At 45.3% G+C, this 26,777-nt stretch overlaps 1 protein-coding gene across 1 annotated transcript; it reads left to right on the top strand.

Annotated features, from left to right (window-relative positions):
- The first annotated feature begins 13,879 nt into the window (after positions 1-13,879).
- Positions 13,880-16,132, top strand: LOC141148539 (E3 ubiquitin/ISG15 ligase TRIM25-like). Its single transcript, XM_073636084.1, has one exon. It carries the CDS (start codon positions 13,916-13,918, stop codon positions 15,605-15,607), a length of 1,692 nt encoding a protein of 563 aa, XP_073492185.1. The 5' UTR covers positions 13,880-13,915; the 3' UTR covers positions 15,608-16,132.
- Positions 16,133-26,777: the final 10,645 nt, after the last annotated feature.

The following is a 26,777-nucleotide window of genomic DNA, read 5'->3' as shown; positions in this document are numbered from 1 at the left end:
TCGGTGAGTGGAAGCACAGTGGAGAGATGCCAGGGGAGCTGGGTGCAGAGCCAGAGGGAGAGACTGTGGAGTTTGTGTCAAATTGATGCAGGCATGAGGGCGGGCAGGATTTGCAAGTCGGAACGCTGGGATCAGTAGTCACTGAATCTACTAAAATGACCGGTCATTAAATCTACTAAAATGACCGGTTGTCGCCATGAGGGGTACTGCAGGCCCCAGGCCTTCAACAGTTTAATTTTCTACTTAAACTGGGACTTATTCAGAGTGAGGCCTAGTCATATCTGATGGCGTGACAGGAATACCAAGACTGTGACAGGAGGTAAAAGTCTGTCAAGCTGTTTGCAGGAGGAAGAGAAGTTCTGAGGTAAAAGTCTGTCAAGTTTAGTGTCAGCCATCTTGTCCTATCTGAAGAGTGGGAAGCACTCATTTCTATTACCTATCGGAAGAAGTGTAACCCATCTATTGCTATAACATTTCAACTATTCATTGTTTCTATGGGCATCCCATGTCCCTTCCCCAACCAAGTTCAATCCCCTAATAAAATAACAAAAACAAGCAAAAGACTGTTCGTTGACTAAAGGAGTGTGTCTATGGATGTCTGGCAGCAGGGTGAAATGTGTGGATGTAGTAACTCGTAGCAACCACCCGCTACACTTATTTTAAAAAAGGTGACAGTTATAAGAGTCCAATGAGATTTAAAAATAATAGTCACATGGTTAAAGCTGAATTTCAGGTATGGCTTTTTTGCATAGTTACATTGGGATTATGGTGTGGGGTTGTTTTTCAGGGGTTGGGCTTGGCCCCTCAAGCCCCATTCACACCTGAGCATAGAATTTTCAGGCAGAAAGTCGAGATTTTTACAACCTTTTTACTGTGATTTTGCCGCGTATTTGCTGCGATTTTGTACAGGTCAAAAGGTCACAATGTAAAAAGCAAAAAAAACGCCCAAATCTGCCTAAAAAAAAAAGTCCCAGAACTTGTTTGAGCTTCAGGCGTTTTGGAGCTTCTGGCTTCAGGCGTTTTGGAGTGGAGATGTGAACCATCTCCATAGAGAATAATTGATTTTTTCCCCTCCAGTGTTTTGTAGCTTTAGGCTTTAACTACTTCAGTATCCAGCCATAGTCAAATGACGGCCACAGATGGGATTTCCCATCCTGGGTGGACATCATATGACGGACTCGGCTTTCCGCCGCTACTGCGGGCCCCCGGGGGCCTGCAGAGCGGCGATCGGGGTTCCGTTGTGTCCCTCGGGACACAGCCGTTCCCCAATGGGGGTATTGAAGCGGCGGCGGAGCGTCGGGAGCGGTGGACCTGTCACAATGCAGAGCGGCATTGGGAAGCCGTGTGCATGGTGTCCGCCCGTGCCTCCGGTGGCGCGCAGAGCGGTGATCGGGGCTGAGGCTTTTCCCTTGGATACAGCTCAGCCCCGATCACTGTAGCCAATGAGATGGGTCTTCACCATGTGACCGGCTGTGTCCAATCATAGCCGGTCACTAATGTAAACAAGACATACAGTGTAACTGCTGATGCTTGGTTCTCTTCACACACCGATCCAGTGTGAGGAGGAGATCAGCTAACAGTGAGTTACCTATTACATATATGTACTACTGTGCCCAGATTGCCCCCCCTAAATAAAGAGTACCTGTCATCTGGAGTACCTGTCATCTGGAGTACCTGTCCATCAGGAGTACCTGTCCATCAGGAGTACCCGCCACCTCACCACCTGCCACCAGAGTACCTGCCACCTCACTACCTGCCACCAGAGTACCCGCCACCTCATCACCTGCCACCAGAGTACCTGCCACCTCACCACCTGCCACCAGAGTACCTGCCACCAGAGTACCCACCACCTTACCACCAGAGTACCTGCCACCTCACCACCGGCCACCAGAGTACCTGTCACTAGAGTACCTGCCACCTCACCACCTACCACCAGAGTACCTGCCACCTCGCCACCAGAGTACATGCAGCCAGTCAGCCACTATGTCCAGAAAGGTGTACACCCCAGAAGAGCCATACCAAATACTCAGTCTGACCGATAAGAGCAACGTGGAGCTCTCACCGCTCAGTTCTGAATCCGATTCTGGTTCTGGTTCGGAATATGAGCCCCCCGAAGGCAGCACATCAGGATCCGAATCAGAGGTGGAATCAGTCTGTCCAAAAAGACAACGGTCTGAACACCAGGTAGATACCAGCAGTGCCAGCGGCGGTAGACCCCAGGAGGAGGGGCCCAGTACAAGCGCTGCTAGACCCCAGGAGCAAAGGCCCAGCACAAGTGCACGCCAAAGAATTAGGGCCCAAACCCAGCTTCCAGATGCCTTGGCAAACCCATTGTGGCTGCCTTCTACCACAGGGTCAGCCACGATCCCCCCTTTTACAGCACAGCCAGGTGTGCAGGTCAACACTGCAGGTTTTCTCCCCTCGTCTTTCAGGACAGCACCTGGAGAGAGCGCAGCTCCACCCACTTTTCCCAGGAAACACTGCAGTCAGTTTTTTCTTTAAAGACCGGACACTTCCACCATGGCCTCAGTTGTAGTGTTTCCTCCGCCATGGTGGAAGCGCTGCAGGGAACCAGGGGTGTGCTGCGCTGTCTCCAGGTGGAGAGAGTTTGGGGCATACCGGTATTTCTGTTCTTTTTGTGGCAGGCCAGCCCAGCTTCCTCCCTTCACGTGCGGGGGTTGTTCCGGCGTCCTCCCCTCTTCATACCCGGCGAGGGTCAGGATGCGGGGGGTCCCAGCTCCTTTAGACCGGCGGCTGGCTTGGAAGGAGCAGCGTCTCCTCTTCAACCCCATTGCTCAGCCTTCCGGGTTCCGGTGGCGAGCGCGTCACTACGGCCGGGGGCGGGACCTCCAGCGGCGCGACGCGGCTTCCGGTTCCGGCCGCTGGAACGCAGGGGGGGAGGGCAGGTCTCTTCCGGCTGACGTCATTTCCGGCCCTCGCAGCGGCGAGTGGACCGGGAAAGTTTGAAAAACAAGCACCAAACGCCATTGCAAATCCTGTCAATATGGAGGAGGAACAATCGGTGGTGGCAGGAGCAGGAGCCACACAAGTCAGCCAGGCCCAGGTAAGCGGGGACAGCGTGTCTCTGTAACTTACTCTATGGGCATGTTTTAGTTCCCTCTTTGGTAAATGTTTTAAAGAGCCTGCAGCATTCTTCCTGTGTATTGAAGCAGGAAGTAAATGTGTTTAAGATTGTGAAGTAAATCTGTGGGGGGATTTACTGGCTGAGTGAAGGAGGGGGGTTAAAGTGTTAGCTCTTCCACTCTTTTTCAGCATGCTGTTTATAGGTGTTTTCTGTTTTTGTATTTCAGAAGGCAAAAGAAAAGACCAAGCATTCGTCTTTTCCTGTTAAAAGAAAATGCCCATCTTGTAAAAATGTGCTTAAAGAGTCTTGGACAAAAGTGTTATGCAAAGGGTGCATTGCAGACTTAGTGAAGGAGGAAACCACTCCTAGTATACCTGTGGTTCAGCAGGACTTACTGAGCTCATTTAGGAAGGATTTGGCGGAGACTTTTGAGTCATTTAAATCCTACCTTGACAAACGTCCAGCCGCAGGCAGCTCAGTACCTCGTTCCCAGTCTTCTGTTTCCGCATATAGGGGTGACAGTGACTCGGAGGAGGAAAATCGTAGCGTGGCTACGGAATCAGAGGAAGAAGCAGAGGAAGAGAAAGAATCTTCTTCTTCTTCATCTCGATATAAGTTGTCTCTAGAGGAGGTGGATGATCTACTAAAAACTATCCACACTACTCTTAATATTACAGAGGACAAGGCCCAGCTGTCGTTACACGATAAGATGTTTCAAGGCGTGGGTGAAGTGAAACACAGGATGTTTCCGGTGCACAAGTTTCTGTCAGAAACAGTTAAGAGAGAATGGAAGGACCCAGAGAGGGCCCCCTTCTTTTCTAGATCCCTCAAACGCAGGTTTCCCTTTGAGGAAGATAGCGCACAGGTCTGGAACAAAAAGCCTAGACTGGATGCGGCCTTCTCTCAGGTGTCGAGAAACACTGACCTCGCGTTTGAGGACATGGGTATCCTCAAGGATCCCATGGACAAGAGGGCTGACTCCCTGCTAAAGAAAGCTTGGGATTCCACCCTAGCAAATTTAAAGCCAGCTATGGCATCAACAGTGGTAGCCAGAAACCTGGAGCACTGGTTGGAGCAACTGAAGGCTCATATCGAGGCAGGTACACCTCGTAAGGATCTTTTAGAGACCTTACCAGTGCTTATGAAAGCCGTTGGATATATAGCAGATGCTTCGGCTGAATCAGTTAGGATGTCGGCCAGATCATCTGCCCTAATCAACTCAACACGCAGAGCTCTGTGGGTCAAGACTTGGACCGGGGATACAGCCTCTAAAGCCAAGTTATGCGGTTTACCCTTTGAGGGGGATTTGGTTTTTGGCCCAGGTCTTGAAGCCATTCTTGAGAGAACGGCTGACAAAAAGAAGGCCTTCCCCATTAAGAAAAAGGTGGTTCCTCAGGGCAACAAAAATTTTTGTCCTTTTCGGAAAACCACAGACTCTAAGGAGACAGGATATAAAAGACCTTGGAGGTCTCAGAGAGGCAGGGGCAAGTCAGGGGTACTCTTTCGCCCCCCTACCCCAAATACAAAGAGCCAGTGACGGTCCCCAGTCTGTGGGAGCAAGGTTACAAACCTTCTTCCCACAGTGGCAGAGGATAACAGACAGTCCATTTATCCTAAAAACTATAAGGGAGGGTTACGGACTGGAGTTTGCCCAACCCCCTCCGGTTCGGTTTTATTTAACTCAGGCTCCCAGAGACCCGGAGAAGTTTACGGCTATGTCAGCAATTCTGCAGGAGTTAATTCAGCAGAAGGTGGTAGTAAATGTCCCCCCCAACGAGGTAGAACAGGGGTGCTATTCACACATCTTTCTGGTGAAGAAGCCTTCAGGCAAGTTCAGATTGATCCTGAACCTGAAGATACTCAACAGAGCGGTCAGGTACAAAAAGTTCAAGATGGATACGATCTTTTCGGTAAAGGGTCTCCTGACCCCAGACTGCTTTATGGTATCCATAGACCTAAGAGATGCATATCTCCATGTGCCTATAGCCCCAGCATCACAAAAGCACCTCAGATTTGCGATCAGGATAGGGGGATCTGTCCTACATCTGCAATTCAGAGCTCTCCCTTTCGGGCTGTCATCCTCTCCGAGGATATTTACAAAAATTCTGGCGGAGGCCTTAGCCCCTCTCAGAATAGAAGGAATCTCGATTGTCCCATATTTAGACGATCTGCTAATATTTGCCAAATCAAGGCACATATTGGAGAGAGATCTACAAAGGACGAGGAGGCATCTGGAGAGCCTGGGGTGGTTAATAAACGAGGAAAAATCGAACATGATCCCATCACAGGCAATAACCTTTCTAGGTTACACTATCGACTCCATACAGGGAAAAATGTATCTCCCAGAGGAGAAGATAGTAAAGCTTCAGAACGCTGTAAAAAAGGCCCAGACAATCCTGCCAATTTCTATCAGGGCAGTGATGTCCGTTTTGGGGCTCCTTACTGCAGCAATACCTGCAGTTCAGTGGGCACGTTTGCACGCAAGGGAACTTCAACAGACAATTTTGAAAAATTGGTCTTATGGAGAGTCCCTAGAAAAGATGATAACGATATCTCCCCGAGTTCAGAGGAAGCTCTGGTGGTGGAGGAGCCACTCCAATCTGAACAAGGGCCTGCTCTGGTTTTTTCCCCAGGAGAGGAGATTAACAACAGATGCGAGTTCCTGGGGGTGGGGAGCCCACCTGGAAGGACAGATGACTCAAGGCAATTGGACAAAAAGGGAAGCCAGGAGATCCTCCAATTGGAGGGAATTAAGGGCTATTCTCCTAGGACTATGGGCTTTCGAGGAAATAGTCCGGGGGCACCATGTTCAAGTGCTTTCAGACAATGCCACAGCAGTGGCATATGTTACAAGACAGGGGGGCACGAGAAGCAAGGTCTTGCTAGCCTTGTCAGTTCAGTTGCTATCCTGGGCGGAAGGCAACGTAAAGTCCCTAACAGCTGTACACCTAAAAGGAGAGCTGAATCTAGTGGCAGACTTTCTAAGCAGAGAAAGGATACTAGAGGCAGAATGGAGTCTGAACAGGGAGGTATTCCAGGAATTAACAAAGAAATGGGGAACTCCTCAGATAGACCTGTTCGCATCCCACAAGAATGCAAAGGTGAGAGCCTATTACTCACTAAACAGGCAAGATCAGGCGAAAGGTTTGGATGCACTAGCACAACCATGGAACTTCCGCTTGTGCTACGCCTTTCCCCCCTTTCAAATGATCCCTTGGGTGTTGAAAAAACTACAGCGAGAGACCACAAGTTTGATCCTAGTGGCTCCTTTTTGGCCCAAGAGGCCCTGGTTTGCAACCATACAGAGGTTGGCAGTGGAACCACATTGGGTTCTCCCACTTCGAAAGGATCTGCTATCCCAGGGACCCCTTCAGCATCCAAATGTCAATCAGCTCAGGCTGACAGGTTGGTTACTGAGGAGCAGCTGCTAAAAAGAAGGGGCTTCTCAGATAAGCTGGTGTCAACCCTGTTAAATAGCCGAAAGAAGGTTACCAGGGGTATTTACTTTAAGACATGGAAGCGGTTTAATTCCTGGTGCATGACTAAAAAATGTTCACCACAGGAGTTGCCCTCAATTTTAGAGTTTCTCAATGAAGGTATGGAGATGGGGCTGGCAGCCAGTACCCTGAAGGTCCAGGTAGCTGCCTTGTCGGTGTTTCTTGAGAGAAAGTCATCTCAGGAACCATTTATAGTGAGATTTTTCAAAGCATTGGCCAGGCTTAGGCCGGTACCTTTCAAATCTTTTCCTAAATGGGATTTATCTCTGGTGCTACAAGGGTTGATCAGAACACCTTTTGAGCCACCACAGGAAGCAACTTTAAAAGTATGGACGCTTAAGCTGGTTCTTTTGGTAGCAGTTACCTCAGCCAGAAGAATTAGTGAGTTACAGGCTCTATCTATAGTAGAACCCTTTTGTTTGATATTTTCAGACCGGGTAGTGCTGAAAACTGACCCGGGTTTCTTGCCAAAGGTCGCAACCTTTTTTCATAGGGCACAAGAGATAGTTTTGCCTACTTTTTGTCCTACACCATCCAACTCTAAAGAGGAGGCTTTTCATACCCTGGATGTGAGGAGATGTTTACTCCATTATTTAGAGATTACGAGAGAGTTTAGGAAGACAAATTCTCTTTTTATTCTTTTTTCTGGATCACGCAAGGGTCATTGTGCTTCTAAAAGCACTATAGGCAGATGGCTTAGAATGGCGATCAGTGAAGCCTACAGGGCTGCAGGGGCTGATCCTCCCACAGGGGTAATGGCCCATTCAACAAGGGCAGTAGCAACGTCCTGGGCAGAAAGAGCGGGGGCTTCTCCAGGTCGGATCTGTAAAGCGGCCACGTGGACAAGCTTCTCCACCTTCACCCGCCACTACAGGTTGGACTTGCTATCGGCAGCGGATCAATCGTTTGGCAGGAAGGTCCTGCAGGTGGTGGTCCCACCCTAGAGTAAGTACTCTTTTATCATCTCCAGGTGCTGTCCTGAAAGACGAGGGGAGAAAAACCCTAGTTAGACTTACCGGTAACGGTATTTCTACGAGTCTTTCAGGACAGCACCGATGACCCGCCCTAATTGGCTTATAAAAATGTGGTGTTATTGCTATGTTCTGCTTATCTAATTTCAGCATGGCTGGAGGTACTCAATGAACAACTGAGGCCATGGTGGAAGTGTCCGGTCTTTAAAGAAAAAACTGACTGCAGTGTTTCCTGGGAAAAGTGGGTGGAGCTGCGCTCTCTCCAGGTGCTGTCCTGAAAGACTCGTAGAAATACCGTTACCGGTAAGTCTAACTAGGGTTTTTTCCCAAATGGACTTTTTAAATGTATTTTTCCCTAACGAATTGATTCAAGGCATCGTGGACCAAACCAATCTCTTTGCCCAACAATTTATTGCAACCAACCCCAGCTCCAGCTATGCCCGCCCATTTGAATGGAAACTCCTAACAGTAGTGGAGCTAAAATTGTTTTTAGGCCTAACCCTCAACATGGGGCGTACAAAAAAAATGAAATGCATAAGTATTGGTCGACCAAACCCATCCACCATGTGCCAATTTTTTCATCAGCAATGTCCAGGTCCCTATACGAAATCATAATGCGCTTCTTGCTTTTCAGTGACAACTCACAGTGCCCCCCCCCCCCCCCCCCGAAATCACCCAAACTTTGACAAACTATATAAAGTTCGCCCCCTAATTAATTTTTTTTCCCAGAAGTTTGCCGAACTTTATGTCCCTGACAAAAATATATCTGTGGACGAATCCCTGGTGCATTTCACAGGCCGGCTGGGAATCAAGCAATATATCCCCAGTAAGAGGGCGAGGTACGGCTTGAAGCTTAACAAGCTTTGTGAAAGTGCCACCGGTTATGTGCACTCATTCCGCGTGTACGAAGGCAAAGATTCCCAGCTCCAGCCCCCTGAGTGTCCCTCGTACATGGGAATAAGTGGAAAAATTATTTGGGAGTTGGCATTCCCACTCCTCCAAAAGGGGTACCATATTTACATGGACAACTATTATACTAGTTTGCCCCTTCTCCGCCACCTATATCTAAAACAAACTTTGGCCTGTGGTACAACAAGAAAAAAACGAAAGGGCTTCCCACAGCGTCTTGTCACCACAACCATTCAAAGGGGGGGATTGACAAGCTTGAGGAACGAAGAAGTGTTGGCTGGGAAGTGGAGGGATAGGAAAGATGTGTACATCATGTCCACCATCCACGATGACACCTCGGTGGAACTTCACAGAAGACGCGGTACCGTTCGCAAGCCGTCCTGTATCACTGAGTACAATAAATACATGGGGGGGGTGGATTTAAATGATCAATTGTTGCAGCCCTATCTTTCAACAAGAAAATCCCTCTTCTGGTACAAAAAAGTCGCAATTTACTTTTTTCATTTGGCCCTTTTAAATTCTTTCATCATTTACCAAAAATCAACAGAAACACCCACCACCTTCATAAAGTTTATTGAAGACATTGTCACTGTCCTGATTTATCAGCAAGTATCCCCCCCAGAAAGCATTCTCTCCGATTCTGTCAGCAGACTACACGAGCGCCATTTCCCGGACCATATTCCACCAACAGGATCCGGAGGACGACGCCAAAAAAAATGTCGGGTGTGCACCAAAAAAGGAATTAGGAAAGACACCAGCTTCCATTGTCCCGACTGTCCCTCCCAACCTGGCCTTTGCATCGGAGAATGCTTCAAGCGATATCACACTCTGGAAAATTATTAGTCCATATTTCTAATACTGCCATTTCCCCGTTTTTAATTCCTGTCCTGAATATTTCCCTTCCTCAACCAACCATATCATTGCCTTCCATGTGAACCGACCCTGGCCTGTTTCTCGACTATGCCTCTGTCTACCGTCTGCATTGTTTTTCCGCCATGTTTTTGCCTTTCACGTGAACTGACCCTGGACTGTATCGACTATGCCTCTGCCTACCGTCTATTTCTGCCTTTTACCTGCACTGACCTCGGCCTGTTGACCATGTTTTTGCCTGCCCCTTGGATTGATCTTTCACCCTGCTACACAGGGGTCTCACATATGTGAAGGGGCTCCAGAATAGTGTTCGGAGTTCAGAAAACCAGTTTTTGGTTTTCTGTGTTCCCATAACAGGGTCTGGTTGCCTGGAGGCTTCAAAGCGATTTGGGTGGGAGAAGCCTCTACCCCTGTCCCCATTCTTTCCTGACCGATGCCCTAAGCTTAATGGTACTGCCTGCTCCCTGGACAAATACTCTGGCTGTGCTGACCATACCTCTGCCTGCTGCATGTACTAACTATGGACAGTATTCCTGCCTGCTGCATGGACGATCCTTTGATCCTTTTGCTGCTAATGACCACATCCCTGCCTGCTATCTGGACTAATGCTTTGGCTGTGCTGACATCTCTACCTGTACTGACTATTCCTGCCTGCTGCCTGTTTTGCTGTCGCTGTCCACGTTCCTGCCTGCTGCCTGGACCGATGCTCTTCTCTGTGGACCACTGCACTACTAAAACCGCAGGTAATCTTTTCTTTACCCTTTACTCAGCAGAATGTATTTTGGTTTGTAATTGGTATGTACAGTACATGCTATGTGTTAGAAATATGAAGGGCCTTCAACAATGTGATAGGTTGGCAGGAATTTGTGTGTAATGTATGCTATTAGAACAACTGACAATGCTACTTGGATGTTGGGCCTCTGTATGTGGCCAGGCTATGTAAAAGTCTCACACATGTGGTATCACCATACTCAGGAGGAGTAGCAGAATGTATTTTGGGGTGTCCTTTTTGCTATGTACATGCTGTGTGTTGGACATATCTTATAAATGGACAACTTTGTGTAAAAAAAATGCGTTTTCATTTTTTTTCCACATTTTCCAAAAACTTCTGTAAAAAAATGAACCATTCAAAAGACTCATTATGCCTCATAGCTTATATGTTGGGGTGTTAGCTTTCCAAAATGGGATCATTTTGTGGGCGTTTCCATTGTCCTGGTGCTCCAGGGTCTTCAAAACTGTAATAGGTGGTTGAGAAATGAGATGTGTAATTTATGCTTGTAGAACGCCTGACGGTGCTACTTGGATGTTGGGCCTCTGTATGTGGCCAGGCTGTGTAAAAGTCTCACACATGTGGTATCGCCATACTCTAGAGGAGTAGTAGAATGTATTTTGGGGTGTCAGTTATGCTATGTGTTGGTAATATCTTATAAATGGACAACTTTGTATAAAAAAATGCGTTTTAATTTTTTTTCCACATATTCCAAAAACTCCGGGAAAAAAATGAACCATTCAAAAGACTCACTATGCCTCATAGATTATACGTTGGGTGTTAGCTTTCCAAAATGGAGTCATTTTGTGAGCGTTTCCATTGTCCTGGTGCTCCAGGGCCTTCAAAATTGTAATAGGTGGTTGAGAAATGAGATGTGTAATTTATGCTTGTAGAACGCCTGACGGTGCTACTTGGATGTTGGGCCTCTGTATGTGGCCAGGCTGTGTAAAAGTCTTACACATGTGGTATCGCCATACTCGGGAGGAGTAGCAGAATGTATTTTGGGGTGTCATTTTTGCTATGTACATGCTATTTGTTGGAAATATCTTATGAATGGACAACTATGTGTAAAAAAAAAATGCGTTTTAATTTTTTTTCCACAGTTTCCAAAAACTTCTGGAAAAAAATGAACTATTCAAAAGAATCATTATGCCTCATAGATTATACATTGGGGTGTTAGCTTTCCAAAATGGGGTCATTTTTTAGCCGTTTCCATTGTCCTGGTGCTCCAGGGTCTTCAAAACTGTAATAGGTGGTTGAGAAATGACATGTGTAATTTATGCATGTAGAATGCCTGATGGTGCTACTTCAATGTTGGGCCTTTGTATGTGGCCAGGCTGTGTAAAAGTCTCAAACATGTGGTATCACTATACTCAGGAGGAGTAGCAGAATGTATTTTGGGGTGTCATTGCAAGTATGCATGTGCTGTGTGAGAGAAATAACTTGTTAATATGACAATTTTGTGCAAAAAAAAAAAATAAAATTTCCAAGAATTGTGGGAAAAAATTACAACTTCAGAAAACTCACCATGCCTCTTACTAAATACCTTGGAATGTCTGCTTTCCAAAAAGGGGTAATTTGGGGGGTATTTGTACTTTCCTGGCTTGTTAGGGCCTCAAGAAATTAGATAGGCCTTCAGTACATCAGGTGTGATCAGATGTGATCATTTTTCAATGATTTGCACCATAGCTTGTAGAATCTATAACTTTCACAGAGACCAAATAATATACACTAATTTGGGTTATTTTTACTAAAGATATGTAACAGTTTGGGGATGGCCCCTCCCTGTTCTAACATGACTGCGCACCAGTGCACAAAGCAAGGTCCATAAAGACATGGATGAGGGAGTTTTTGGGGTGGTGGAACTTGACTGAGCTGCACAGAGTCCTAACCTCAACCCAATAGAACACCTTTGGGATGAATTAGATAGCAAACTGCGAGCCAGGCCTTCTTGTCCAACATCAGTGCCTGACCTTCTCCTGGAAGAATGGTCAAACATTCCCGTGGACAGCCTTCCCAAAACAGTTGAAGCTGTTATAGCTGCAAAGGGTGGGCCAACTCGATATTGAACCCTACGGACTAAGACTGGGAGGCCATTAAAGATCATGCGCGCGTAAAAGCAGGCGTCCCAATACTTTTGACAATATACAGTATGTATGTACCATACCTGTGGGGTCCCCATGGAAGCTGGAAATCACTGTAGTAGCACCAGTGATTGCTGCTATCTTCCAGGTCCCTGCTATACTGGTTAGTGAACACAGGAGGTTTCTCACTCAGCATGAGCACCATTCAGAGAACACTTTGCATGTTGTTAATGAATAAAAGGCATTTTCTGATTTGGATGGTATGCTGCTTCCCCACATTGACCAATGAGAGAACGCTTTGCTGTCATTGAGAAAATGCAAAGTGTTCTCTGAATGGTGCCTATTCCGAGCGAGTGACCTCCTGTGTCCAGTAAGGAGCAGAGCAACCACTCAGTACAGGACCTGGAAGCTGGTGGAGATCACTATATTAGAACTATTACAGTGATTGCCAGCTTCCATGGGGATCCCACAGGTATGACACATATTACACTGTTCTAAACTGGATCAATATAAATATGCAAAAAATCCATACCAAAACTTCAGCTTTAAAATAAAGGTCCTTATCCTTGTGTTAAAGTGGTAGTAAACCGCATAAAAAAAAACTAATTGGGCCCGGGCAGTTTAATTCATAATGTGCTAGAATGCACCGCATACCATCACATTATAACAGACTTACCTGGCAACGAAGCCCTCCAGCGGCACGCTGTCACCACTGTAGGCGCTTCCATCTTCACCCAGTCTTCTCTCCAGGTTCACGGGCTTCGGCCATGTGAATGGCAGAGCTGGCGATGACATCATTCCCGTGCATGTGTTTGGGAGTCGCTGTTTACGGCACGGCTGTGAAGGAACAGCGCGGATGACGGGTGTGCCCGTTCCTTCAGAGCGCATGTGCTGGTGACGTCACCGGCTGCATCTAAAGAAAATATCTCCAAAACAATGCACGTTTCAGAGATATTTACTGTACCTATAGGTAAACATCATACATGGAAGTTTACTCCCACTTTAAATCTTTGTGATCGGACACAACTGCCTTGGATGGGGAGGGATCAGCTGTTAGGATGAACACCATTCTATCTAGTTTGTGTCCAGAACACACAGAGAACGGATCTCCTCCATTATTTTGGTCTTGTAGCAGAGGGTCTGGCAGAGATCCTGGAATAGTCCTGTTCGGGATTTACACATCTCCCTGCTCCTTTCTTTCACCTTTCCAGACCTCTGATTCTCCGTCCACTCCGGGTTTTCCCTTTTCTCCCTTTTAGCCAATTTAGACTCACCTGGACCCAGTCAGAGCTCTGCATCCTGGGGAGCAGACAGGTCTGGTGGAGATAAAGGTTGGTGAAAACTGCAAAACTGTGTATGTGGAAGGTGATGGCATTGCTGATATGAAGTAAGAGTCGAGACATGGCTGGTATCTGTGAAACAAAGGTTACACATCCCACAGTACATTACACCCGCTACCTATCCCCAGCCTAAAGTCCATTTTTTTATCACAGCCTCATGGAAAAATATTTCTCGTCAACGCAATTGAAAATTAAAAAAAATGAGTTATAGATAAGTAGGTTTTCCTCTGTATGTTTGTTTATTTTTGGGTGTTATGTTTTATTTAGAATCCTCTAAAACATACAATAAGTAAAAATCACGTCCTGTCCTCTGTAGGGTTAACTTGCGAAGGTTCCGCCCTTATTATCAAAACAGATTTTTAGTTTCGTTTCTTCTTCCTTGTTCCAAGAATGGCATCTGCTGCTCTAGGTGACGAGCTGAGCTGCTCCATCTGCCTGAACCTTTATACGGAGCCGGTGTCACTGAGATGTGGACACAACTTCTGCCGGGATTGTATGGTGACTGCTCTGGATACACAGGAGGGGTCTGGAGTTTATTCCTGTCCAGAGTGCAGAGAGCAGTATGTAGAGCGTCCTACTCTGGAGAAGAACAGGAAGCTGTGTAACATTGTGGACAACTTCAGATCTGCACAACAAAAGGAGAAAAGTGAGATCCTCTGTACGTATTGTCTGAGTTCACCTGTGGCCGCTGTAAAGACTTGTCTACAGTGTGAGATTTCTATGTGTGTTGAACACCTGACAGCCCACAACAAGACAGTGGACCATGTGTTCATAGAACCCACCTCGTCATTCAGTAGTAAAAAATGCTCCATCCACAAGGAGCTTCTGAAGTATTATTGCTCCGAGGATGCCATCTGTCTATGTGTGTCTTGCTGTCTGGTGGGGAAACATAAAGAACATGAAGTAGAACTTCTAGAAGAAGCCTTGGAAAAGAAGAAGGAGAAACTTAGAAATGTTCTAGAAAACATGACTACGAAGAGAGAGAAAACTGAGAAGAAAATTCTGAATCTACAGGACCACAAGAGAAAATCACAAGAAAAAGCCGATGATGAGAAGGAGAGAGTCACTGCCCTGTTTGAGGATATCAGGAGACAGCTGGAGGTCCAGGAACAAAGAGTCCTGAGTGAGATCTCCAGGCAGGTAGAGGAGGTCTCATTGTCAGTCATTCGTCTCACCAAACAGTTGGAGATACAGAAGGATGAGCTGTCCAGGAAAATTGGTCACTTTGAGAAGTTGTGTAACATGACCGACCCAATAACTGTCCTACAAGATGAGGAATCTGACACTGATGAAGTCTCTCAAGATGAGGAATCTGACACTGATGAAGTCTCTCAAGATGAGGAACCCGACACTGACGAAGTCTCTCAAGATGAGGAATCTGACACTGATGAAGATGAGGAATCGGACACAGATGACGAGAATTTGGAGGAAACTTCTGTTTGTGATCTGGATGATTTTCTGATCTCTCTTGTGTTGCACAAATCTATAACTGACCTTATCACTAATATGCAATTAAAAACCAACTTCAATATGCAGGCTACACCAGATCTGCTACTAGATGAAAAAACTGCCCAGACATTTGTGGCTTTATCTGATGACCTGAGAACAGCATCCTACTCTGAAACAGAACAGAATAGGCCAGAATTACCACAGAGATTTACAGAATACCATCAGGTGATGAGTATGGAGATTTTTTCCCATGGGAGCAATTACTGGGAAGTAGAGGTTGGTGACTGTGGGAATTGGGGTGTGGGTGTTTGCTATCCCAGTATATTGAGAGATGGAGAGGAGTCTTTTATTGGGTCCAATAACAAATCCTGGAGTTTTGACATATTTGAAAACAAATATTTATGTTTACATGACTCTCAATACCAGAAGTTAAACCTGAAGTCTCCTGTGCAGAGATTAGGATTATATTTGGATTATGAAGGTGGCCGTCTGTCCTTCTACCAGCTGAGTGACCCCATCAGACATCTCCACACCTTCACCACCACCTTCACCGAACCCCTTCATGCTGTCTTCTCTCTGGATGAGGGAGCCTGGGTAAAGCTTGTATCTCCGGTGTTTTCTATGAAACCATAATTTGCAACATATTATGTCTTTATCCAACAATTTTGTCATCTATACAAATATTAATGAAACAGAGAGTACTAGCTGGGACAATTAAAGGAACACTAAACTAAGAACATAAACCAAGATTGCCAAAAAGATTTCAACATTCATAATGATATGTGTTCATATGCCATTCTATTATTATTATTATTCTACAGGATTTATATAGCGCCAACAGTTTGCACAACACTTTACAATATAAAGGGAGACAATACAGCAACAATACAAGAGGGTTAGAATTATTTCATATCATATTTCCAAATTTTCTGAGATCACACAGTGGGACATCCTTTATAATAAAGAACGCAGGAAAAGGACACGCCCCCTGCCACACCGCCCTAAACAAAGATCATGAAAAATGAATATGTCAAAATTTATTGATTCAAAGTACTAACTAACTAAAGCTGACCTTACACATGTGAAATTTTGTATAAAAAAATGTCTGACCATTCAATGTTGCCTTCATGGACTTGACTAAATTCAAACTACTTTTTTTGAGTGCCGTGTCAATGTCTCGATTTTTGTAGAAGGAACATTCAACTTCTGGATTAGGTGCGGGTGCAGGAGACTAGTTCATCGCAAGCAAAGATTGTTCTCAACAATTAGAAATTTGTTCATTTCCATTCGTTTTGACAAAAAAAAAAAATTTATTTTATGGAAAAAAAAATGTTTTTTTGTTGTTCGTTCTTGTTGAAACCGATTTTGTTGAATCCGTCCCTTTATCTCTAAAATAATCAAACAAACATTCTGAAAACATCATCTTTGGAACGCAACTGTACAGGTGTAAGACCAGCTTTCCTTATAGCCCTGTCTGCTATACCTGCAGTGAGTTAAAGGATAAATTTACCTTTTGACAAAAAATAATAAATGCACATATTTTTGCAGGTAAAAAAATTTGCATTTACCATTTTTTGTTTTGGGAGCCTGGAAAGCATTGCACCAGTGATCAGCAGATCTCCTGCAGATCTATCGGTGTATAGCCTTGCTCGGACCTCGTATGAGGAAGCCGATACATTCTGATAGGAAGGCTCAATGAACTACCACAGCACTCGCAGCACTGTGGTAGTTTATTGAAAACTACAAGCCGACAGCCGCAAAGGCTGCTGGACCCTGTAGTATTCCATTCACAGAGGACTGTGAATGAGTGATGTGGGCTGAGTCCCGCACGGACACATCTTCTTTTTTGAATTGTGGCAGCAGACTTGGGGAGAAAATCCCTGATCTGCTGTCACAGCGGGGGATGGGGGGGGGGGGGGCACTGGAGCCAGTGCATTCATAACATGTTACATGGTATACCCCGATTATGGGTGTAACATGTTATGAAAGGTGAACTTATCCTTTAAAAAGATCAGTAAGGCTCAGCCTTTTTTCGTCATCACTAAGCAGGAAGCAAAATCAACACAGGCAATGAGAAAATAGGACTTGATCTGAGATATCGGCCACACATCATATTAATATCAGTTTGCACTCTTAATAACTAGAGGTTAGCACTACCATTTATCTGGCAGCCCACATATATCTGCGTGAATATGGTAGAACAAAGAAAGACGATCGGCTGCACTCCCACACGATGCGATGACGGCTTTTATTAAAGTAATAAAATCATACAAACATGGGCACAGGAGATGACAAGGTTAACGTGTTTCACACGGAGATCGTGCTTTATGGTTTTGATAAAGCATCCGTGTGAAACGCGTTAACCTTGTCATCTCCTGTGTCCATGTTTGTATGATTTTATTACTTTAATAAAAGCCGACATTCCATCGTGTGCGAGTGCAGCCGATCGTCTTTCTTTGTTCTATGAGTTTACTGCTGGCAGTGGCAGGGCGTGCACCCCATCGAGGCAACATCCCATGAAGATTATGGTCTATTTGACTCACATGTGAGCAGCGATTCTCTTCATCTTCTAAATGAATATGGCTTATGACTACATACACAGGCAAATGTTCGTCCCGAACTCATGCTCGGGCAGAACCGCTCGCCCAACACTAGTAGGAAACACTGGAGAGGGGAGACTTATTCTGGGTATAGAGAGCTCCTCTTATAGGAGACAGAATTCTATGATATGATGGTGTCGGGTTGTCATGTCAATGTTGATTTTATTGGTTGATGTTAGAGATCATCTGAAGATGTTCTTGTTGTTATGGATGGAGTAGGAAAGGATTAGAACCTCCTGTTAGGTTTTTTTTTAGCGGGGAAGCCCTGTTGACAGCTGATGACTCATTCATTGTTAAGGACGCAGCGACCTGCTTCCCGGCCCACTCCTTAACAACCAGCTATTCACTGTGCCCTGATTAGGCAAAGCCTTGCCCAATCTGGGGATTAAAATGCACTGTGCAATGGAGGGCACTCGGCGGGCGAACATCCTGCCGAGCCCTCTGAAAATTCGGGTGTTCACCAAACGGGCGATGTTTGGGCCAGACTTATCCCCGGTCCAAGCCACTCACCCAACACAATGTATTACAATTGTGTTTTGGATACAATGTAAAGTGAGTAGAATTGTTTAAAAGAATTGGATACAATGAAATAAAATAGCTCTAATTTTGTAATAATTAGATCTGCTTCATCCACAAATCCTGATCATTCATATCTCCAATTGGGGAGAATTACTTTTAGAATTACATTCTTAATGATTATGATTGTGGGAGTTGTAGATGAAAGGTATACTGTGTCATGCTTATGCAACTTCTCATATGTAGTATATGGAGGCCGTGGCCCAATTGTAAGTAATAAAGATAAAATAGCTAGATCAGGGCTTGATCTAGGTTAGTGTCAGGGTCAAAGGTCAGGGTGCTTTAGGTAGTATAAAATTAAAAATACATATTATTTAGTGTCAGTATTAGTATACAGTTGTGCTCATAAGTTTACATACCCCAGCAGAATTTATGATTTCTTGGCTATTTTTCAGGGAATATGAATGATAACACAAAAACTTTTCTTTCACTTATGGTTAGTGTTTGGCTGAAGCCATTTATTATCAATCAACTGTGTTTACTCTTTTTCAGTTTCAATATGTATATTGAGTTTTTGAATAAACAAAAGGTTCATAAACAAGCTCGTTGATCGCCTGCGCAGGGGCTAGAAATGTGTAAAAATTACCAATGATCAATATTGTTCACAATTATTCTATGACATAGTGAAAATAGGGGATGGTATCAAAAAAAAGGATACTGCATAAAATGCCATATCCCCAAAATCGTTTCCGAAGGGGAGGCTTTTCTCCAGCAACCCCCCTCCATAGGAGGCAACGGCAGGAACCAGGATAGTGATAGACCAGAAAGAGAGTGAGTAGAGCAGAGAGAGAGAGGGTCATAGATAGGAGAGGGGGAAGGGAAAAGGAGAACTCGGACTCGGGAGCCCCATGGAAGGGAATCAGACAAGGCCCAAACAGGACGCTTGAAGTGTGGGGAACTCATAAGAGATCCATGGTTCCAAAATTTTGAGAAATTTGCGTGTGAGTCATTCACAATACTGGACATTCGTTCCTGAAGCAACATAGCAGTCATACGTGTCCTCACCCCTTGGAAAGCCACACGTTGGGTCTTCCAGGCTTGAGCTATAGTCCGCTTAGCCGCTATAAAGAGGTAAGTGGCCAGCTTCTGCTGTGGCGCGAACAAACCAGGCATTGGACAATGTAATAGGGTTAGCTTAGCGTCCCTACGGACTGTTATACAGCGTACACACGAGCGGACTTTTCGACTGCACTGGTCCGACGGACCGAGTCCGGCGGACAATCCGATCGTGTGTGGGCTTCATCGGACCTTCAGCTGACTTTTCCAGTCAAAAAACTGACGGACTTTAGATTTGAAATATGCTTCAAATCTTTCCGATGGACTCGAGTCCGGTCAAAAAATCCGCTCGTCTGTATGCTAGTCCGATAGACGAAAACCCACGCTAGGGCAGCTATTGGCTACTTGCTATCAACTTCCTTATTTTAGTCCAGTCGTACATCATCACGTACGAATCCGTTGGACTTTGGTGTGATCATGTGTAGGCAAGTCCTTAGTTCAAAAGTCTTTTAAAAGTCTGCCCGTGTGTACAAGCCCTTAGATGGAAAAGGGTCTGTAGTAAGCCAAAAACCCTAGACCAGAACCCCACCAGTCTTGGGCAGGACCATCAGGTATGTATGACATCCCCCCGCTGTCCACAGTTGCAGAAACATCTATAAGTACTTCCCGGGAAAGCATGAGTTGTGCGGGCCGGGACCCAGTACCAACGGAATAGGACCTTATATGCTGCTTCCAGGGTGTTTGTGTTAAATGAGCATTTGGCCACCATTTTCCAGGCCTTACTCTAGTCTTTTAGGTCTATGGGGGATTGGAGGTCATTTTCCCATTGGGCCATGTAAGAGAGGGGTGCTGATGACGAACATTCATTCAAAATTGCATAGATAGCCGAAATGAGGCCGGGGGACCCAGGGGCATGCTGACATGCATGTTCAAAAAAGGTCTTTTGAAATGGGTAAGTGGACGTGCGGCGCAAGGCAGTGATCCAGTGTTTCAATTGAAGGAAGAAATAATGTTCTCTAGCCAGTGCTTCGTGTGTTTCTCGGATGGTCTCCCAAGAAAGAAAGGAGCGGGAGGAAAAAAAGTTTTGAACCTGTGGGTAGCCATAAGAGAGCCACCAAGAGAATGCCTGAGGCTCCTCAAGGCCTGGGGGGAAAAGAGGATTGTGAGTGATGGGGAGTGGTGGTAAAAAGGAGGACATCAAATTACCAGAGTAGCAAACTGGGTCCCAAATCTGCAGGCCATGCAGCAGCACGGGGCTCAGAGAGGGGGAGGCGCAATTTATAAGGGAGCCAGAGCAGAGCTTGGAGCGAGGACGAGTCACAGTTGGGCAATTTAAGTAATACCCAAAGTGGAACATCTGTGGTCGCGTGGAGCATGGTCAACGGGGAAATCTGCGCCACTGTATAGTACTTGGAGACGTTGGGGACCCCCAGACAAGGATGTCGCTCGTGCCACACGTCCACCAGGCCATATGACTGAAAGAGTACACAGTGCTTAATATTAATTGGGAAAAAATGGGTAGAGGGAATTAGTGGGACTTTATATGAGGTATAGGGGTGCCGTTCAGGTCCCCCCCTCCATCCCGGTTGAATGAAGAATAATAAGAAAATAAAAAAGGTAGCGGGACTTTATATATAGACACTCGGGAGCGGGAATAAAATTAATAATTTTTAATGGAATCAAATGATTATAGAGTTTCTGTATTCGAATAATTCAATGCATGATGCTATATATAAAATCATTCGTACAACTATTACAATTCATTGAAACCAGAAAAGATATACATACATACATGTTCCAACAAGGAATCAATACATAATACATAATGTAAAAACATTTAGAGCATGATTACATGATTAATTGGAAAAGTTGGAGATCAAAAAGAAAAGGGAGGGTTACAGATCATAGGGGGCAAAAAACAAATTATTATGGAACGGCCTGGTAGAATGCATCAATATGTACACTAGGTTGATATTGGCTCTACGCGTTTCAAGGTATTTGACCTATCATCAGGAGCAAGGAACCATAGTGATAATCTAAAAATTGAAAGGAAAAATGTTTAATTGAAAGTATAGAGGGGGAAAAGAAAAAAAAAAAAAAAGGAAGGAAAAAACTCAGAACAGGCAGGAAGGGTCCTCACTGATGGACCCGAACCGCCTGTGCACTTACATGTGTGGTCCACACAGTGGCGGTGCGGCCACGAAAAGCACAGGCCAAGCCAAACATGCCATGCACGGGAGCTGAGGGGACATGTAGCAACGGGCCCGTTGCTACATGTCCCCTCAGCTCCCGTGCATGGCATGTTTGGCTTGGCCTGTGCTTTTCGTGGCCGCACCGCCACTGTGTGGACCACACATGTAAGTGCACAGGCGGTTCGGGTCCATCAGGGAGGACCCTTCCTGCCTGTTCTGAGTTTTTTCCTTCCTTTTTTTTTTTTTTTTTTTTTTTTTTTCTTTTCCCCCTCTATACTTTCAATTAAACATTTTTCCTTTCAATTTTTAGATTATCACTATGGTTCCTTGCTCCTGATGATAGGTCAAATACCTTGAAACGCGTAGAGCCAATATCAACCTAGTGTACATATTGATGCATTCTACCAGGCCGTTCCATAATAATTTGTTTTTTGCCCCCTATGATCTGTAACCCTCCCTTTTCTTTTTGATCTCCAACTTTTCCAATTAATCATGTAATCATGCTCTAAATGTTTTTACATTATGTATTATGTATTGATTCCTTGTTGGAACATGTATGTATGTATATCTTTTCTGGTTTCAATGAATTGTAATAGTTGTACGAATGATTTTATATATAGCATCATGCATTGAATTATTCGAATACAGAAACTCTATAATCATTTGATTCCATTAAAAATTATTAATTTTATTCCCGCTCCCGAGTGTCTATATATAAAGTCCCGCTACCTTTTTTATTTTCTTATTATTCTTCAGTACACAGTGCTTGTTCTTGAGAGGCATCGTGGGATGGAGGTACTTCCCTGGAGCTACGCCTGTCTAGAGTAGAATTAAAGACAGAGTTTGAGTGTCCCATCATAATAAGCAGGCCTGGTGCCTGGTAACCACTTGAAGCAAGTGTAAAAAAAAACCTTTGCTGAAATATGTTAGGGGTGTATTAACCCACCAAGGTGACCTCTTGATCCCACAGGGTGCCTTGCAAGAGCAAATATCTACCCATGGGGTCCGCTGTGTTTACTCTTTTTAAATCATAATGACAACACAAACTACCCAAATGACCCTGATGAAAAGTTTACATTCCCCAGTTCTTAATACCGTGCATTGCCCCCTTTAACATCAATGACAGCTTGAAGTCTTTTGTGGTATTTGTGGATGAGGCTCTTTATTTTCTCAGATGGTAAAGCTGCCCATTCCTCTTGGCAAAAAGCCTCCAGTTCCTGTAAATTCTTGGGCTGTCTTGCATGAACTGCAAATTTGAGATCTCCCCAGAGTTGCTGAATGATATTGAGGTCAGGAGACCGAGATGGCCACTTCAGAACCTTCACTTTATTCTGCTGTAGCCAATGACAGGTCGACTTGGCTTTTTTGTTTTGGATCATTGTGATGTTGGAATGTCCAAGTACGTCCCATGCACAGCTTTCTGGCTGATGAATGCAAATGTTCCTCCAGTATTTTTTGATAACATACTGCATTCATCTTGCCAACAATTTTGACCAAATTTTCTGTGCCTTTGTAACTCACACATCCCCAAAACATCAGTAATCCACCTCTGTGTTACACAGTAGGAATGGTGTACCTTTCATCATAGGCCTTGTTGACTCCTCTCCAAATGTAACGTTTATGGTTGTGGCCAAAAAGCTCAATTTTGGTCTCATCACTCCAAATGACTTTGTGCCAGAAGGTTTGAGGCTTGTCTCTGTGCTGTTTGGTGTATTGTAAGCGGGATACTTTGTGGCATTTGTATAGTAATGGCTTTCTTCTGGCGACTCGACCATGCAGCCCATCTTTCTTCAAGTGCCTCCTTATTGTGCATCTCGAAACAGCCACACCACATGTTTTCAGAGAGTCCTGTATTTCACCTGAAGTTATTTGTGGGTTTTTCTTTGCATCCAGGACAATTTTTCTGGCAGTTGTGGCTGAAATCTTAGTTAGTCTACCTGACCGTGGTTTGGTTTCAACAGAACCCCTCATTTTCCACTTCTTGATTAGAGTTTGAACACTGCTGATTGGCATTCTCAATTCCTTGGATATCTTTTTATATCCCTTTCCTGTGTTATACAGTTCAACTACCTTTTCCCTCAGAACCTTTGACAATTTTATTGCTTTTCCCATGACTCAGAATCCAGAAACGTCAGTGCAGCACTGGATGAAAGATGCAAAGGTCTGTCAGGAGTCCAGAAACCCATTGAACTTTTATACACACACACACTAATTACAAGCAAACAGATCACAGGTGAGGATGGTTACCTATAATAGCCTTTCAAACCCCTTTGTGTCAACTTGTGTGCTTGTTATCAGGCCAAAATCACCAGGGTATGTAAAATTTTGATCAGGGTCATTTGGGTAGTTTCTTTTGCCATTATGATTTAAAAAGAGTAAACACGCGGGGCGTGGCCGCGGCATGGGAGAGAGCAGACGTACGTGAGCTGAGCTCCGTCTGTCCCGTTCTTTACTTCACCACATACAGCAGCACCAAACCTCCTCACACCCGCCTGACGAGATGCCAGTGAAAGCAGTCCCCGGAGCCTTGGAGGATCCCGCGTCTCCGTTCCCTGGAAGCTTACCTTAGCGGCGAAGGTCGGCGACATGGGGCCGGATTCAAGATGGCGCCTGGGTGAGTGCTCACAGGCCGCACACGCGGCATCCCCGATCCCATCACCGCACCCGCCGCCTTCCTATCCTTCTCCCCCCTCTTCACCAGGCTCCCGGGGCAGCCCCTTCAGCACTCCAGGCCAGATCGACACCCGGGGGAGCAACGGCAGTGTCTCCTGCAGGTCTCCCCACAGCCCGCATGCAAGGCCTGCTGGGCCTTCCTCCTCTGGCTCCATAGCCCTCCCCACACGTTTACTGTGCATAGGGACATAGAGGGGGCCCTGGATGAAGGAGACCTGCGATTCCATATCCTAGCCCTCCCCACCTGGGCTTCAGGAAAGACATTAAGGACCTGCAGGCTGACACGGCTCATATTGGGGGTAGAGTAGAGGCCTTAGAAGCATCAGTGGAAGGGATCACACCTACCCTACAGACTCGCTGCGCAGTGCAGGATCAACAAATTGATTCTTTGCTCGACCAACTCGATGATATAGAAAATAGGAGCCGCAGGGTTAATATCCACATATGAGGCCTACAGGACCCTGAGACATAATACCCACCCTTCAAGGAGTATTCACGCAGATATTGGGCAAAGAAGCACCTGATCGCATAGAGATCGATTGAGCTCCCTCTGAGGACCCAGACAAATCCAGAGACATCATCGAGCTGCACAAATATACCCTGAAAGAACCTATCATGTATCATGTCTGGGGGGTCCGCCACGTGGACTTTGATGGAGCCAAGCTGTCCCTATTCCCGGACTTATCCAGACATACGCTGATGCAACGCAGGGCCCTTAAGCCATTACTGGAAGTCTTACAAGATGCTCACCTGATCTAACACTGGGGATTCCCCTTCAGCCCTTCCGTTACTAAGGGAGATCAGGTCACTCTAAGGAACAAGTCGGACCTACCCCATTTTCTTGCCCGCCTTGGCCTTCCCAAGATGGACATCCCAGAATGGCGCACTTTCCCGGGGTTCCAGCACAATTCGCCCAGAGCCCTGGCAACAAACACATCGCAGACGCCGTAACAAGCCGCGAGACGACCCCGCTGCTGAATGGGGGCCTCCTTCTTCCTCAGCCATTTGCAGAATTACTGTTCCAGTGCCTGATGACTCTACCCTTCCCTTTCCCCCATTTTTCTTAATTTTTGCTTTTGTGTTCAGGACTGATATTGCTGCTGCAGACCATTCTAATGCACATCCGCACCACGGAAGTGCTCATTGACTGGAGCGGGACCCTTTTGATGGGTTCTTTCCTGATGCCACACAATTTACCCCCATAGGTGAACTCTTGGGAGTTATCGTCGCACCTTTTTGGGCCCGTGAGGTGGCCCTTGCACCGTCGATATTAGGACTATCTACTCGCCTACAGGACGCTTTGTTCATTACTTGTTTTGTGTTATTGATGTGTTTTTTCTTTTTCTGGGTTATACTTATATGTTTTTTCTTTGCAGCACTTCAGATTTTTTGGGCCAGTATGCTACAGGTCTCTCCCCGCCCTCTGTTTGTCCACGGGACTGCACTACTAATTGACCATCAATGGCTGCTATGAAGACTGTATCGTACAATATCCGTGGCCTGAGCTTCCCATCTAAACGCAGTAAGTTGTGGCTTGAGACAAAGAGACTTGGTCACACATTTTACGCTTGCAAGAAACTAATTTCAGGACTAACTCGGTTTAATGGCTTCAGCCAAACACTAACCATGAGTGAAAGAAAAGTTTTTGTGTTATCATTCATATTCTCTGAAAAATGGCCAAGAAATCATAAATTCTGCCAGGGTATGTAAACTTATGAGCATAACTGTATATTAGGTAGTAGGGATGAGCCCACGGTTCGAGTTGAACGTAAGTTCGACTCGAACATTTGGTGTTCATTTGTTCTAAAACGAACCGAACATATGGGGCGTTCGTGGAAAATTTGAGTGCCCCATAATGCACTGCGAGTTTGCAGTGCTGTATGATGATTGGCCAAAGCATGCACCTGACCTACATGCTTTGGCCAATCACAGCATGCTCTGCTGAGAGAGCCATAATTGGCCAAAGGCAGGGTGCCTTTGGCCAATCATGGCTCAGGAGGTCTAAGTCCACGCCCCACACTATATAAGGCTGCTTACAGAGCGGCCGTGTGTAGTGTTGTTGGCATGGACAGAGAGATAGCTTAAGTTATGCCCTGTACACATGGTCAGATTTTCCAATGGAGAAAGTGCGATCGGATTGTGTTGTCGGAAATTCTGATCATGTGTGGGCTCCATCTGACTTTTTCCGTTGGAATTTCCGACACACAAAGTTTGAGAGCAGGATATAAAATTTTCCGACAACAAAATCCGATCCTTTAAATTCCGACCGTGTGTAGACAAATCCGACGCACAAAGTGCCACGCATGCTCAGAATAAATTAAGAGACGAAAGCTATTGGCTATTGCCCCGTTTATAGTCCCGATGTATGTGTTTTACTTCACCGCGTTCAGAACAATCGGATTTTCCGACAACTTTGTGCGACTGTGTGTATGCAAGACAAGTCTGAGCCAACATCCGTCGGAAAAAATCAGATGGATTTTGATGTCAGAATGTCCGATCAGTGTCCAATCGTGTGTACAGGGCATTGGATTAAGCAGGCAGGGTATTCAGTTAGTGGCAGTGTATTTGAGATATATATATATATATATATATATATATATATATATATATATATATATATATATATATATATACATATATATATATATATATATATATATATATATATATATACACTGCATTTAGCATAGACTATAAATTCAGTGTTTACTTGTTTACTCTATATTCAGTCAGTGCAGGCAGTGTGTGTGTGTGTGTGTATATATA

Source organism: Aquarana catesbeiana, linkage group LG06 (assembly GCF_042186555.1).
Source record: "Aquarana catesbeiana isolate 2022-GZ linkage group LG06, ASM4218655v1, whole genome shotgun sequence".
NCBI classification, from domain to species: Eukaryota; Metazoa; Chordata; class Amphibia; order Anura; family Ranidae; genus Aquarana; species Aquarana catesbeiana.
Note: the sequence above shows the minus strand (reverse complement) of the source record. Positions and strands in the feature narration are given on the sequence as shown.

Coding starts and splice junctions, on each gene's coding strand:
- LOC141148539 (XM_073636084.1), top strand. CDS start 13,916: ATGGCATCTGCTGCTCTAGGTGACGAGCTGAGCTGCTCCATCTGCCTG.